Genomic DNA, 15,738 nt, shown 5'->3' with positions numbered 1-15,738 from the left:
TAGATCCATTAAACCTTTTTGTTTTTTGCCTCTAGATGAGCGGGACAAAGTACAAAAGAAAACCTTCACAAAATGGATAAATCAACATCTCATGAAGGTCAGTTGATATTTCCATATCTGGATGACTGATTACTGTAGCAGTGATTGTGTCTTTTACTAACTGTTTGATTTCAGGATGCATGCGTGTTACATATAATAAGGATGATCTTAAATTTTGACATTTGTGCATGTATTTCGTCTTTGAGGAGTCATGGGGGAGTTGAAATGCTGCTGTCTGATATCCCAAGGGGATTTATTTGAATACTTGCATTTGAAATTAAAATGAGTCAAAATTTAAGGGATATGATGTCTTTCTACAAAGCTTGAATCTTATCTGGCATTAGTGTGTCATGGCTGTAGCACCACAGCTAAGGCAAATAATAATAAAAGAGAGTGAATTTCTTTTAAGGTACCATGTTGAGGACAGGGAAATGACCTTGAGGAGTTCTGGATCATCCTGTGGCATCAGTATGCTGCTCGTGGATTAGAAATAGAGGTTTTCTAGGGACAAAAGTCACTTTTCAATATCTTTCTTTTGAATAGTAGTGAACCTTGCCTCAGGGACAGATAACATAATTTTGACAGCATGTACAGCTTTTAGTCTACAGACAGCTAAAGGCTGTGAGTTCACCTTCACTGCATGACCCTTCAGTTCAAAATTTAATCTGCTCTTTCAGCGCCAACTGTCTAGCCCAGATATTTCTCTGGAGAAGCAGACTGTATAATTACTTAACATAACTTGCTTTGATTTCCCCTGCCCCCCCGGGAGTAGTGTGGGGAAAGGGGGGGAGTAAGAGTCACATTAAATAAAAATGCATCTGTGTCTGTCAGAGTTGAGATTTAGTTGATGAGTATAATGTTTATACACTGTTGGAAAGATCTGCTTGTATTCTTATTTAGAGAAAAATACGGGGGTTGGGGAGGGACAACTTATCTCTTTGCTACTTGTAGCTGTTCTTATTGATATTTGAGAAATCTTGGACACCAAAAAACTGAATTTCTTCAGGGTTGTTTAAAATGAACTGTTTGGGTTTGGCTTTTTTGTTTTGTTTGTTTCTTTCTGGCTCCTCAGACCTGTAGAAGATGCAGAATTCTGGTTTCACATACTTTAAGAAATTGAAATCTGTGTAGCTCTTGGAAATAGTGTGACATAGGGTTCTAACAAGGCCCAGATGTGAGATTGGTCCAGTTTAGTCTTTAGCAAGAGACCTCTCTCCAGAGTGGTCTTTTGGTCCTTCCCACCACAACTGAGCCATAAGCGGTGGTCCTGACATCAGCCTCCGTGCAGCATGCAACCTTTCTGTGGGCAGGGTGAGTCTGGAGTCAAAGAATGGCTTTTAATACTGCTCATCCAATAAGTTTTCCGTCTTGGATTTGTTAGACCCAAAGGAATCATGCTGTGTAGAAACAGCTGCTCCAAGGACCCCTTCTGTACAGACATCTCCTCACCATAATCTTGAAATGCCTCGGTGGCCGCATGGCCTTGCAGAAGTCTTCTGCTTGCTAATGAGAGAAGACAAGAGGCTGCAGACCTGCAGTCATTGCTTTCTGAATTTTACCTCACAATGTAAGAAATGAATCCGTTGTCCAGTACTTCAGACAAATTAGATTTAAAGAAAAAAAAAAATACAGGAAGATTGCCAGTGCTCTGGCAGCAAAATGCAATCTTCAAGTTAACCATCAGGCATTTCTTCTTCTAATTGAGGGCAATTGTTACCATGTTTGTAGAGGCTACTAATCTTTTTATGTATTAAAGATGCAGTTTAAAGATGCAGTTTTAATTTTCTGTGGGATATGGAAAAGCCTATCTGAAGCTTTTTTGGAGAGCAATCTTTTAATAGAAGTTAAAAATGATGTCTGTTTTTACAGAAGAGCAGCATATTGTAAAATCATATTTACATACACCATCATTTTACATGCTTCTGAAACATGCACAGTCATCGTTGCCATACTGTTAACCTCTTTGGAGTAGCTTAAAAAAGATTTAGGCTCTAAACCTGCAAGGAAATCGGGGTGAAGAGTTCACACAAAATCCTTTTGACTTGCTTGCCAAGGTCAGTGGCCTTAGGCCTTCATCTTCACACCTTCAGTGTGAGTGACTGTACAGGTAGATATAGATAGATGTACAGATATATGTGTGTGTACTGCTGGCCTTGATTTTCATCTCACATTCCTCACTTTAGAATTCAGTACAGATCAGTAACTTTCTCAACTGTAGTTTTGACTATAGGTCTTCCATTAATGTGGAATTTATGTAGCAAAACAGCTTTATCATTTGGAAATACTCAGTTTGAAAGCATTTGGTGATACAGGTGTCAAGTTGCTGTTCTTAGAGCATTGTTTTTAGAACAGTGACTTGCATGGAAATTAAAATACATCCTTCAAATGTGCTCTCAGGACACAAGGGCACATTTAGAAAATACAGTATAGTGGAGGGAATATAGAAAAAGTAGCACAGTAAATGAGTGCGCATTTTTAGAGAGTCATTAGACCTCTCCTGGTCTCTGCATTAAGTTGAATTTGAGTCTAGTTTTCAGCTACCTTGAAATTAATCAGAAATTCATTAAACTCTTACTTGCCCATTCATTGCCAGTGTTGCAGACAAAAAGGTGGGAATTAGTTTGTTTCAGGCATCTCAATAGCTTTATTTGAGCTAGTTACCCAGACTTCTCTTGTAGGTGGCTGAGAACAGGTCTTTCTAGATGAATTGTGTCCTGGAAGTGCTTTCACTCCACTGGCTGCAAAAGAGGTCAGTGTGCTTTATTTGCCACTGCATAGGGTTCAACAAGAAGCGGAAAGGATGAAGGTGGTTGTGGTGATTATGAGAGGTCATGGAAAACATCAGATTATTTGTGTGGCTGGGACCTGGCTATCAGCATGGGGATGGAGTGCTTTTTTTCTTCTTTTTTTTCCCATCCTATTTATGTTATTTACTTTCTCTTTCTCCTGTTTCTTTTCTCTGTGCCTGGTTTCTATTTTGGTTTTCTCCATCTTTTCTATTTTGTTTTCTCATCTCTTTTTACTCTTTCCCTGCCTGTTTAGTTCTTTCCTTGCTCATTTCAATTAATCTCCTGTTCTGCAGTCGTTGGGAAAGTACTGGACTTGTATTCCTTTATAGCACTATATTCAAAATAGTTTTTTCCAGGTCAGCAGCCTGATGCTTTTATTAGTTACCATCATTCACTGGGGGAAGGTGTGGAAGCCTACTGTCATTCTTCTAATTAAATTCTGTGTTTATGGGATTTTCTGAGTAAAACAAACACTGCAGCAAGTCCATAGGAGGGCCACGAGGATGATCAGGGGGCTGGAGCACCTCTCGGATGAAGATGGGCTGAGAAAGTTGAACCTGTTCAGCCTGGGGAAGAGAAGGCTGCGTGGAGACCTCATAGCAGCGTTCCAGTATCTGAAGGGGGCCTATAGGGATGCTGGAGAGGGACTCTTCATTAGGGACTTTAGTGATAGGACAAGGGGTAATGGGTTCAAACTTAAACAGGGGAAGGTTAGATTGGATATAAAGAGGAAGTTCTTTACTGTAAGGGTGGTGAGACACTGGAATGGGCTGCTCAGGGAAGTTGTGAATGCTCTGTCCCTGTTGGTTTTCAAGTCCAGGGTGGACAGAGCCTTGGGAGGCATGGTCTTGGGTGAGGCATCCCTGCCCATGGCAGGGGGGTTGGAACTAGGTGCTCTTAAGGTCCTTTCCAACCCAAAGCATTGTGTAATTCTGTGAAACAAGATGGCTGAGAAATATTTACCCTTCTGCCCTCTGTTCCCCATCTTTAGTTGCACTGGATTCAAAGCATGTAAGGGCATAGTATATAAAATTTAGTGTATAAGATTAGTCATTTGGCAGTTCAGTTGACTCAAACTAGAAACATAGTCATTTCAGAAATATTTCCTGCAAATGACTTGAGATAGATATACATAGTTTGAGAGACAGGTATGTAATCTGTTATTTGCAAAATTCAGCTGTTTAAGTTATCTTTGAATTCCAGTTTAAGATCAAGTGGACTGTCACTACATTTTTTTAAATGCTGAAGTTTTTCTTCATAACTGATAAGAGCATTGATTAGAACATTGCACTTGCTAAGGCTACTGTTTAATGTCTGAAGGCGAGGCTCCAGTTTAAATGTTATCTTTCACTTGTTGACATATGGGCTGGAGAGGTGTGATATTGGACTTCAGACTCGCCTGCTGCTGTGGTATGAGCTTCCAAGGAGAAACTCGCATGCCGGTGTAGAGTGGCAGTGGGGTAGAGATCTCTCTTAACTTCTCTAAACCTGCCTGTGCTTCCAGCAAGTGTTTCACTTTGCTGCTGTCAAAACAGGATGTTAAATTCTAGTACTTGCTGTAGCAGTAAGTAACCCTTGTTACAAGACATTTGATGTTATGAGACATTTATGTAAGACAGGGGTTTTGTTCTAGTGTAGTGTTCACATGGTCCTAAAGCATCCAAAGAAAAAAATCCAACTTTCATGAAAGCCCAGAAATTCTTTTGACAGTCCTTTGAATATCAACCCCCAAACCTAGGGAAAGAATAAGAGAAGCATGAAATGTGGAGAAAAGATGAGATAAAAATTGGAAAATAAAAAGTCGAAGATGAAAATGGAGTAAAAGTGAATTCTTTGTTGTTCAGTTCCTTTCTCAAACCAGTTTGAAAAGACTTTTGTAGTGCCAGGTTTTAAGCTTGACATATTAAATGGGATATTTTTAAATACTTAAAATTTATCAGAAGTTATGATGTATAGAAAGTAGGGCTAAAGGCAAGGCAAACAGGGACTGGCTAGATTAGCGCTCTGTTGGGAAAATATTGTTAACAACCAGGTATCTTATCTCCAAGGGAAAGCATTTCTTCTTTTTTCATGGAAGAAAAGATTTTAGAGAGCCTCTTAACTGACCTTTGAGCAGCTATATGGGCCCTTGGAATGTCTGAGCAGCTCTGAAGAGGAAGGGCTGTCCTCCCCACTGGCACTGACTGGCAGGAAGCCCCATCACCAAGTGCCCAGCATAGTGCAGATTGGCTTGAGACCCTCGACTAGATGGACCTTAGAAGAAACACCCTGGAGAGAGGAGCAATGGGCAGCATCCCTGCACAGTCATTAGTTATTCCAGAAGTCACTTTTAAAGGTTTTATCAGCAAGAAGGCTTTTATAAGTAGCAGGACAAAATGGTTTTAAAGGTATTGTTTTAAAGCTGTGTTCAAAATCACGTAGTGTGTTGCAGTGATTGTCCATTAGAGTGAGAGAGTGCAGCTTTTTGTTGTGCAAAGGCTGAATGAATAATTCAGAGTAGAAACCTGAAGTTATTGATTCCTGTGCATCCTTCAGGCAGCACATGGTTTGCAAATGGCTGCTTAGGTCTACTGCTTTGTGAAATGTTCAGGTATGCCCTTAATGGCAGAGGGATGTTCCTGATACAGCACAGTCACTCCCTTGCTGAAAGCTGGCACTTTACTGACACTAATGGTTATCATTCTAGACAGCACTACTCTGCAGTATCTTCTTTTTAGCCACACAGTTAATTTGTTATTTAAAATTCCTCACCTCCTTGTCTTTTAGAAAAGAACACTTTTTAGCTCCATGCTTATTTTGAGGGCTGAGGCACTTGGTGTTAGTCAGTGGTAGTGACTTTTAAAAAGAATCTCAATCTAATGCCTTTCATTTTTGAAACTTACTTGGAAAAAGCATGTTTTGGGTTGGGCTTTGGGTTGGTTTTTCCCCCCCCATGTTTAGGTAAATAAAAGGAAGATTGCTTGCTGTGCTCTTGCATCTAAATGAGTCTTCTATGTATTCCTCCTAGTTAATTGTGACAGCTGCTGCAGCCCGTTGGGAGTGAGTCCTGTAAAAAATCCCTCTTCCAACGCAGCTTGCTTTAGGCATTGGGTGGTGCTGAAGTAGCAGTATTTCCTCCTCTCTTGTTTTTCAATTGTTCAGCAAGGCCTATTGTCTGCTTGGTAGACAGACAAATATTTCAGTTTTTCTCCTGAATGATTTTCCTGTTGTATGTTCAGGGCTATGCTGAAAGGTCCTGAAGGTTTTTTTCTTAGATACTTGCCTTTTCCAAAAAAATAAAAGAAAAATAATGTTTGAAGAAACTTGTAACTGAAGTAACTGGTTTTGTTGTTATCCCTGGAAATATGCACCGTTGTAGCTCATTCACTCTTCACTGTGTACAGAGTTTTCAAAGATCTTCCATCTGGAGGTAAACCACACAGAATCTTTCATGTGCTTAGTGTAATCTATAGCAAAAGCAGTTTGCAAAGCAGGTCAGCAAGCAAACTCAGGACTTTTTTAGTGTTTAATCAGAGTTTAGATGAGGGAAGAAGGTAACCAGGGGATGAGGAGGAAAAGTAGTGACAGAATACTGGAAGTTAAGGCTGAAAAAGAGGAGTATATACTACAAAGCTTTCCAGGCTAGTGAAAAACTGCATCACAAAAATCTCTTTGCAAGCAAATAAATCCAAGTCAATAAAAAGTGTGCCACAGATTTCAAGTTTATTTGATCCCCTTTAATGCATTCAGACTTCATGTCTAATTGAGGGCAGGAAAGAAAATAATTGAAAACAGTAAATTAAATATGTATGAAATATATGACAGCTTGAGTGCATTGATATTTTTATAGCACACAGCACTACAGAACCAGTTGAGTGCATGCTTTTATGATCCCTTTCATTGTCAGTTGTTTTTTAAACTGTTTTATATAGGTGCTCATATATGAAAGAGTGATTATAAGGAGAATTAAGTAATGAGATTACTGTATGATGAAATAGAACTTCTAGGATCAGTATGTTTCCTATGCCAGACTAATATGTTAATATATTAATTCATTCTCTTTTTGTGGGTTCATTGTTTAAAATTAACTCTCAGCATACATTTTATTTAATGTTATTTATTCCTAAGAGATCAGAAGTGAGAAAATTTTACCATTGGCAATTAAGTGTGGGCTTTTTAATGAATTGGTAAATTATGCATGGAATTATTTTTTATCTATATACTTTTGATGTATCTTTATGTAATAATCATTTATATATCAGTTTAGAAATCCTATGGCTTGATCTAGCTCTCATGGGGCCAGTGTAACTGTGCCATTGGTTCCAGTGGGAGTAGTATTTGTTCCCAGTGTGTGGACTCCACACAGTGAGCAACTTCAAACATATGAACATTACCTAAATATTTTGATCTATGGCAACATTTCCTATAATTTGGGAAGGTAGGCTTGCCTGGAAGTGACATGTATATGTGACTGCATGAGGACCTAAGAAGGCATCAGAATAAACATGCTTTTCCTACAAAGAAGTGTGTGTTATCTCTTAAAGTCTTTTAAGGCGCTTGTGAACAGGGACATTTAAAGATAGTAACATAACGTTTAAAATTCTCCTCTACCTAGAGTACCTTGACATTAACCAGAACCTGCCAGCCTCATACTCTACCTGCTTTAGGCGTGTGTAGAGTATATTGGCTTTGGTCAGAGTTAGTGTATTCCTTTAGCTTTAAGCTGCAAAAGCTCATTTATTAGGCGAGTTTGATGTTGTGAGCATTATATTTGCATACTTTGAACAACTTTAAACTTCATCCCTTTTAAGTTATACTTGACAGCATGTATTTTTGGTCATTAAACAAAGGAAGGACAGGACATTATAGCAGTGGGAAAAAACATTCATCATCGTAACTGACAAGATGAGTAGATGTGGAGGTCTGCATCTGAACACCTGCAAAGGTGTTCTCAGTAGCCTATGCAAGAAAAGCATTTGTGTGGCACAGCTCAGCTCATCCCCAAGCAGGTGTGCAAACCAGCTCAGGGCACACTTACTATTCTGTTCCCTGCCAGCTGCAGCAGTTGGGGTGGCTGCCTCTGGTGTGGACATGTGTCTTGAGAGAGGAGTGCCAGCCCAAAGAGACCTTCAGCAAGGCGCTAGCAAACCTCCTGTTTAGTTAGGTCTGGACTGACTGGGAGGGACTGCTTCAAAATTTAGAAAAAGAAGGTAACTTAACAGCAAGTGATTGCAAAATCCCTGGCTCACCTCTCTACACAGAGAAAGGAGAAGTAAAAAGAGGTCAGTGAACTTCTAAACAGCAGAGTTGGGGAAAGCAATAGGTAGGGTCTTCTTCGGAAATTATCGAGGAGAGGGGGGAATGCAAAAGATCTGGCAGTCATTGAAAGCGTTTGTTTTGGAGGTACAAAGGCAGGCTGCAGACCAGCAGGACAGATAGGAGGTATCATATAGAATATACTGCTGCTTTTCAGAGATATGTGAAATTACAAAGGAGCAATACAAGAAGTGGAAATAAGGGCATCAGGACTAAAGATTCATATAAAGGAGTTAGTAAAGCATAATAACTTTAAATCAGACAAGAAAAAGGTCTAGAAGGAGTTACAGTGTGACATAAGAGTTTACAGGAGAAAGGTTCTGTAATTATGTCAGAATATGAAGAAGAAAGGAGAAGTATGGATGTGTTACCAATGGAAAAAAAAAGTTGTTTTGAATGCTGTAGAAAGTTTGAATTATTCCAGCCTCTTCAGTCTACAAAATACTGACCTGATGGAACAGTTTTTAATAGGACAAGGGTGTAATTCAGATAAGGAAAAAGCAGCTGGAAGAATATTCAGATAAGTTATGTGCTTTCTGGTTGCACAGCTTTATTCATCCAGTACTTGGGAACTAATTGAAGTGATTTATAACACTTTATCATTCTGTTTAAGAATTCAGAGAGGGCAGGGGACTCGTAGGAGTCTGCAGTTACGGTAAGAATAATACTTCTCTCCCAAGCAGAAGAAAAGAACGGGGAGTTACAGACTTCACAGGGTAATTTATCTTCCGCGGAAGATTGTGGAACAGCTGGTCTTTTAAATCAGGCAGATGAAGGGGAAGCTATCTACATGGTGTATCTACATTTTTTGACATGCTGCCACGTGTACCCTTACTAGCATTACTCATTACTTTTACAAAATCTGAACGAAGTGATCCCGGATACAGTTTGCTTGTATATTGCCATTGGTAATAGCTGCAGCTAGACTGGCACTAGGAAGAGCCAGTGCTGTTGGCTGTGGCTGCTGTTGTGGCTGCCATCAATCAGGTGCTGCAGTGGCAGCATCTGGCTCTGGGAGGCTAATGCTGTAAATCATGACCCATCTCTCTTCCACGCAGAGATGGCATCCAAGCACCTGCTGTCCTTCCTGTGCTGCACTTTCAAGTGTGGATTTGAGCTCTGTCACTTCATCCTTGTAGCGATACCCCTGCTTCTCTAACACTGTGGCTGTACTTTTCTCTGGCTCAGGCCTTTTGTCATGTCATCAGCAACAAGTGTCATGGTTGCCCTACCACCAATTTTAGAGGGTCCATCGCCTGCACTGGGCTGCGTTTGCTTGTGCCCAGGGAGCTCCAGAAACTACAGATGAGCTCTGTACTCTGCCTGTGGGCCAGCATGGTGCTTAGGGGACAAGGAGACATCTTGTAATTCTGCCTTGCCCTGGACTCACGAGTGTGCTTGTGGGCACATGATTGTGAAACTCCACCTGGCTGCGCCACTCCAGATCTTTGTGATGACAAGAGGTTTATAGCCATCTGTACTAAAGCACTTGGAAGTAAGTTTTCTCAGAGATCAAGGACAGGTTGCGATATTTTAAGTTTGTTTAGTCTGAAACAGAGAAGACTGAGGGGTGGTGTGATAATGTGTCCTCAGGATGTAAAAGGTGTTGTGCAGATTCTGGTGAACAAGTACTGTCTGAGGTCAGGCTCTAAGGGGAGAGGCAACAAAAAATTCAATTTAGTTTACAGAAGAAGATTAGGTTGAAGATTAGCAGGGAAAAATCCCCCTCTATGAACAGCAAGTAAGTGTGGCAAAGCAATGAAGTGTATGTACGATATATGACATTTCCTTCATTTGAATTGGCAAGAATAATTTAAAAAAAGCATCTCTGGCATGCACTGGGTCAGGTGAGGTGATCTTTTCAGTCCTTTTTAACCTTACAGTTGTATTACTCTGAGACAGCCTCATAAGACCCAGCCATTCTCTGGCAAAATAATATTTAACTTAGCACTGGTCACTGCCAAGTTTTTTACTAAAGCTTTTATTTTCATTAAATTAATGATTTCCATCTGCATCAGTCCTACAATTCCAGTGAGAATGCTCTCTTTCAGTGGGCTGCTATGTAATGTGAAGCTTAGGAAGGCATAAATACAGATTAATGAAGGCTACATAGCCAACATTTAAGCCTTTCTAAGTATAATATTTTTAAAATAGCACAGAATAAATGTCACAAGTGAGGCTTTAAGCAGGTTGTGAACTAAAAAATATGATAGAGATGTTGAGAGGGTTTTATAATGACCTTTGGTTGGTTTTTGGTTTGTTTTTTTTTTAGCTTTTGTATGATACTTAAAAATATCTTTAGTCTTCTGCACAAATGCATCTGAACAGAGATTACTGCACTGAGGAGAAATCATAAAGGGTTTCTGAGGTACAAAACAGGGAAGAGAGATGCATATGCTGGGCATCAAAATCACAACTGTCGCAAGAAGTGTTAATGGGCTGGGAGCAATGTGTGGAGTCGCATGGGGCCTCCCATGACATATGTCACATATAGCATCTCTCCTTCATGCTCACTGAGAGTTGTCCACATAATGATGATGATTTGGTTGATTTGGTGAAGTAGATATTAAAGCTGGCTGGACATCTCTGTAACTTTAATATTTTAGGACTTTAAATTGTGGCAGTAATGGAGTAGATGTCCATTTTATGTTAGTAGGTACCCATTTCTGTGGAGCTTGTGAATTTATGCGTCATGGGCTGCACTCAGATGGATTTGCTGATCCCAATATGGAAAGTTTACAGGCAGCTGACCAAGACTGTACAAGTATTAAAACCAGTGAAGGTACTGCTGTGATGATGATAAGCAGAATGGGACCTGTGGAGAAATTCTGAGTGGCTGGACCAGTGTTGGTTGGAGAGAACCTTTCAGCCCATTCTTCAAAAAGATTGGAGATGTGTGAGCTGGAATAAAAACAAGACTTATTTTTTCCATAGGAGATGGAAAGAAGGATTTTTTGACATTTGGGACACTTGGTTAAGCTTGTTCTGTACAATAGTGGTGTTTCAGATATTGCATAGCTACAAATATCCAAAATAGGATTCAGGGATACACATGTTTATGTCCTACTGTTTGCTATAAATGTAAGATTATGTACCAGCTTGCATACTTGTTGATTTGGGGATTAGGAGAATATTGGAATATTTCCTGTAACCAAATAAAGGAAGATAATAAGAAAAAAATGGTAGGACAAGATTTAGAAATGGTCTTTTTTATTTATTTGAGCAACAGTATATTTACCTCAAAGCCATACAAGTATCTTTTCTTGTGTTTATTAAAAGTTATCTAGAGATATGTGAAATAATTGAAAGCTGGGGCAAAATGCAAAATGGAGTATGCAAAAGCAATGGATTAATCGGATGATGAAGTTGTTTGCAAGGAACATGAAGATTAATGTAAAGATAAAAATACGACTCATCCAAGCTTTCAGGTACAAGGACAGGGCTGTAGAGGGGTGGAAAACACGAAGGGTGTTAAAACCATAAAGTTCTTGTGCTAATCAAGTGTTGAGCATTGGCCAGATCAGAAAGTGAAGGATGACTCCAAGGATGCAATAAAGGATGAATCTTCAGTTAGAAAACATCTGTTTTAAAGCAAGATCAGGGCATTGAACTCACTTGGTACAGGAGACTTGTTTAAATGTGAGTTAGTGAAAGTACTTGATATCGTACAGTTATGTTATGAAATTAAATGAGTAGCATTAGCTGTGTCTGCTGTTTAGGAGAATTAATACTCAGGAACAAAATTAAACAGCTGGAAAATGACTCCTGAGTATGAAATAAAGAACTATTTATTTTCAGAGAACCACAAGAAATGTTTCCTGCGGAGTGGATTATTAGAGTGGCAAGCAAAAGAAAAGAGTGAAAGTGAGTTTTGGATCACTGGACCTAAAACTAGATTTGCCAGACTTTGCTTGAAAGTGAACAGGCCCACAGAAGAGACTTGGCACAAGTTTTTCCCCTTGTGCCATCTCTCTTCCAGCCCTGGCTGCGGGCCCGTGCTGTTGGGCTGGGGGGAGGAAGTCTGTGAGTCCTGGGCAGTGGATGTCCAGTGCTGGAGTGTGCTAGCACGGAGCTGGGAAACAGCGCCATCTGCAGCCCAGCACTCAGCCTGTCTGTGCTCTGCCCTGTCCTTAGGGAAAGCTGTGCCGGGGGGACCCTGCCGCCGGGTTACCCAGCGGTCAGATCCTGCCAGAGCGTATGTGCTTGTTTGTTTTTAACAGAATGGGTGAAGTTTATCATAGGATTCAATGCAAAACAGTAATCGTAACCAGGGTATGTGTCTTTGGAGTTTGTTCCCCTCCTCACCCCTCCAAATGAAATTTGGGTTTAAAGTAAGGAGATTAAAGAACGTGAGAGATTTAGGGGGAGGATGTCAATCTGCATGTAACCGCTTTGGCTCCCTGATCTTTTGGTTGGCCATGCGCTGCAGCCCAGTGCCTTTCTGTGCCTCGCAGCCTGTCGGGATGGAAGTTGCCAAAGGTGGAGTGGCCCTGCAGCATTATCAAGCAATGCTTGTGTACTTTACATGGGGGAATCTAAGAAATGTGAAGAGCAAAATAAGTAATCTTGAAGATGTCTGAAGAAGCAGCAGTGCTTGGTGGATCAGTCATGTGGGAATGTTTTGACAAACGTGATATTTTGACAATTACATGCTGCATGGATCTTGTTACAGCCTGCTCAGAATTTTGGAGTGTTTCTCATAAATCATGCTGTATATGTTAGCGTTTTTGTACATAAACACAGCCTCTCATATGAGATTTTTTTTTTTTTTTGTTCTTGTGGCATAGTATTATTTGTTTTCATGCAGTTGAACTCCTGCTGTGATTCCTTAGTTTTCAAAGGTGAAAGGACTAAACCATACAGATTTTCAAAACTGAAAGAAAACTGTTTCCTCACGAATAAGCTTTTAATAAAATTTGTCCTTTAAAAACAAGCTTAAGTACATTTTTAGGAAACTGAAACATTAGGGAAACTCATCAGGATGTCAGGACCTCATGCAGTACCCACAGGAGTTTTTCAGCAGTCTTAATGCTGATGGCATTTTCTGTGGAACAGTGTAATTATAGGAGTTCTTAACTATCTGTGTCTATTATCTTGAAGAAAAGCTTTTTACTGCAGCTGAAGTGAATGGGAGTCTTAAGGTTTCTTTTTTCCATAGGCATTGAATCAGGTTCTTGAAGAATAAACTTGAAGTTTATTGTGCAGCTCATGGTGGCCTTGTGCCAGCTGTCGCTTGGACTTATCAGTGACCTCAGTGGTAATTAAGGCCTGACTCTTTTTTCCCAAACACACCCCTTACAGTTCTAACTTTTGAGCCCTGGCCCGTTTTCCTCTGGAAAAGCAGTAATGCTTTATGTGTGTGCTAGGCATTTAATTAACTTTGCTTCCAGAAGAGAGGAGAGCAGTACTTGAAAAGACTTTCCCAGGCTATGTGGTCTGAAAAAGCCTCTGTTGGATCCATAATATTGTAATTCTTGTTAATGCCTGGGGATGCCACTGATTTTATAAAGGCTTGTCAGCTGAATATCAGTTATTCAAAATAAATGTGAATCAGATTTCTTTCTTCTTTTTCCTGTTCTGGAAACTGTATGGAAAAGTCTAATTTGGCATGTTCTCATAATGATCAGCTTAATTGTAATATAGGTAAGGAAACTCCTGATGTTTTAAGAAAGGTTCTTGATTACAATAGTCTGCTTTCTTTACCCTGTAAATATGGATAATTTTACAAGTGTGTGAGCACAAAACTCTGCCTTGTTTCTGAGCCCTGCAGCCTGCCACAGTGGTTGCCTCACCTCCCTCAGGGAGTTCCTGGTGGCCTCTGGTACATGGGAGTTACTTCTAGTTATTCCTGCTTGATCTAATTATATATTCTCTCCTGCCCTTTTAGCTGACTTCAGATTTTGCAGCACATTAATGTTTGTTTCTGCTCCTTCCTCCACTGTTTCAATCCAGAAAGTGGTCCCTTGCATTTTAGGTAACGGTCTGGAATATGCAGTACCCTAACTTGAATCTCAGTGAGGTCTTTCTACATGTATGCTGGATGTGCACTACTGTATACACAGAAAGGGCCACAACCCTATTTTCCTGCCACATTTACTGCTGAATAAGAAAAGTTTTTGATTCTTCTGTGTTATCATAGAATCATAAACTAGTTTGGGCTGGAGGAGGCATTTAAAGGTCATCCCATTAAACACCCCTGAAATGAGCAGACATCTTCAACTAGGGTTGCTCAAAGCCCAGCCCAAATTGTTTCCAGGGATGGGGCATCTACCACCTCTCTGGGCAACCTACTACAGTGTCCCACCACCCTCATTGTAAAAAAAATGTTTCTTCCTTCTATCTAATCTAAATTTGTTCTCTTTTAATTTAAACAGGCCCTAGTCGATGTATGGCAGTGTTAGAGAGAGCAACCTTCCTACTTTACTCCAGCCTATGTGTCTTCTCTCTATCATTTTCAATACCAAGCTAGTTTTGTTTGAAGAAACAGAAGGGACCATCCGTCTCCTTTTACCCATACAACAATAAGCAGCCTGTGGGTTTTTTTTTGTGTAAAACTCTAGATCTTGTTCCAGTATCAGCACAAGACAACTAATAATAGCAAGAAAAAATTATAAGAAACAAGCTTGCTGTGGAAGATGGCTTGCTATTTGCTGTGACCCATGGCAAAAATAGAGATCACTGTGCAGGTTCAGTTCCCTAAATATGGACATCTAGGGCTGGTTTTGATGTGTAAGGGTATTCAGGACAGACATGAGTGTGGAACTGGCCAGCAGGACTTCAGGCTTCTGGAGAAGCAAGTGGAGGCCAAATGGCATACTCCCTAAACATAAAGTGGCCCTAAAGGTGTATGCCCAGGCAGCTGAATCATGTCTTTGTTCTTTGTCGGTGGAAAGGAGTCCCAGGCAGACTGAAGGTAGCGATGACAGATTTGCTGTGATGCCAGCCTGCAGAGGAGGAAGCCAAGCCCGGCAAGCCAGGCTTTAACTGCAGAAGCAGAATGGAATGGGTACATGAGGTTGGAACCGATAGCAACTTGATTGTAAGGACAGCCAGATATGTCAGCTGAACTGTATGATAAAACTATGCGAGTTATGCAGAGTGTTGGGTTGCTAGCTTTGGGAGGCAGCTGCCATCTTCTCAGTCTTTGTTTCTCGAGTGCCTCATATGCTGCTGTGTGGGGGCAAGACTGCAGCCCTGTGGCTGCTGCTGTTTTAAAAGCTGTTTTTACTTGTGATAGTGCAGGTTCACTAAGACAATAGATTGCAAAGCTTAATTTTATGGGAGAAGCATGATATCAAAATATCAAATGCTTTTATGTCAAGGGAGATGGGAGTTTTCCTTACCACAAACATTATAGTATACCTGCCAGAGGATGATGATTAGAAGATGAATCACTTCTGAAACAGTGCTTTAAATTCTTCCTGTCTCCTTTTGACTGATGGAGCCACCTTGCTTCCCTTGTTATTTGTCAGATGCCCTTCAGCCATGCAGTATCTCCCACGTCTTCCTTAAAGAATCTCTTCTCATGCCCAAATTATCAAAGCTACCATACTCACATGGGCATATTGCAAAAAGTTGCCTGAGGCAGCATGTAACCTACTTTGCACGTGGACCT

At 40.3% G+C, this 15,738-nt stretch overlaps 1 protein-coding gene across 9 annotated transcripts in view; it reads left to right on the top strand.

Annotated features, from left to right (window-relative positions):
• The window catches only part of DST (dystonin), a 296,528-nt gene that overhangs the window by 90,286 nt on the left and 190,504 nt on the right, over window positions 1-15,738 (top strand). For all 9 annotated transcript variants that reach the window (XM_057414085.1, XM_057414090.1, XM_057414089.1 and 6 more), the window contains one exon: window positions 36-97. In XM_057414085.1, the coding sequence (XP_057270068.1) occupies window positions 36-97 (62 nt within the window). The remainder of the gene's footprint in view (window positions 1-35; window positions 98-15,738) is intronic.

Source organism: Pezoporus wallicus, unplaced genomic scaffold (assembly GCF_028554395.1).
Source record: "Pezoporus wallicus isolate ANWC-B61680 ecotype Strahan unplaced genomic scaffold, APGP_CSIRO_Pwel_v1 contig_6428, whole genome shotgun sequence".
Lineage (NCBI taxonomy): Eukaryota > Metazoa > Chordata > Aves > Psittaciformes > Psittacidae > Pezoporus > Pezoporus wallicus.
Note: the sequence above shows the minus strand (reverse complement) of the source record. Positions and strands in the feature narration are given on the sequence as shown.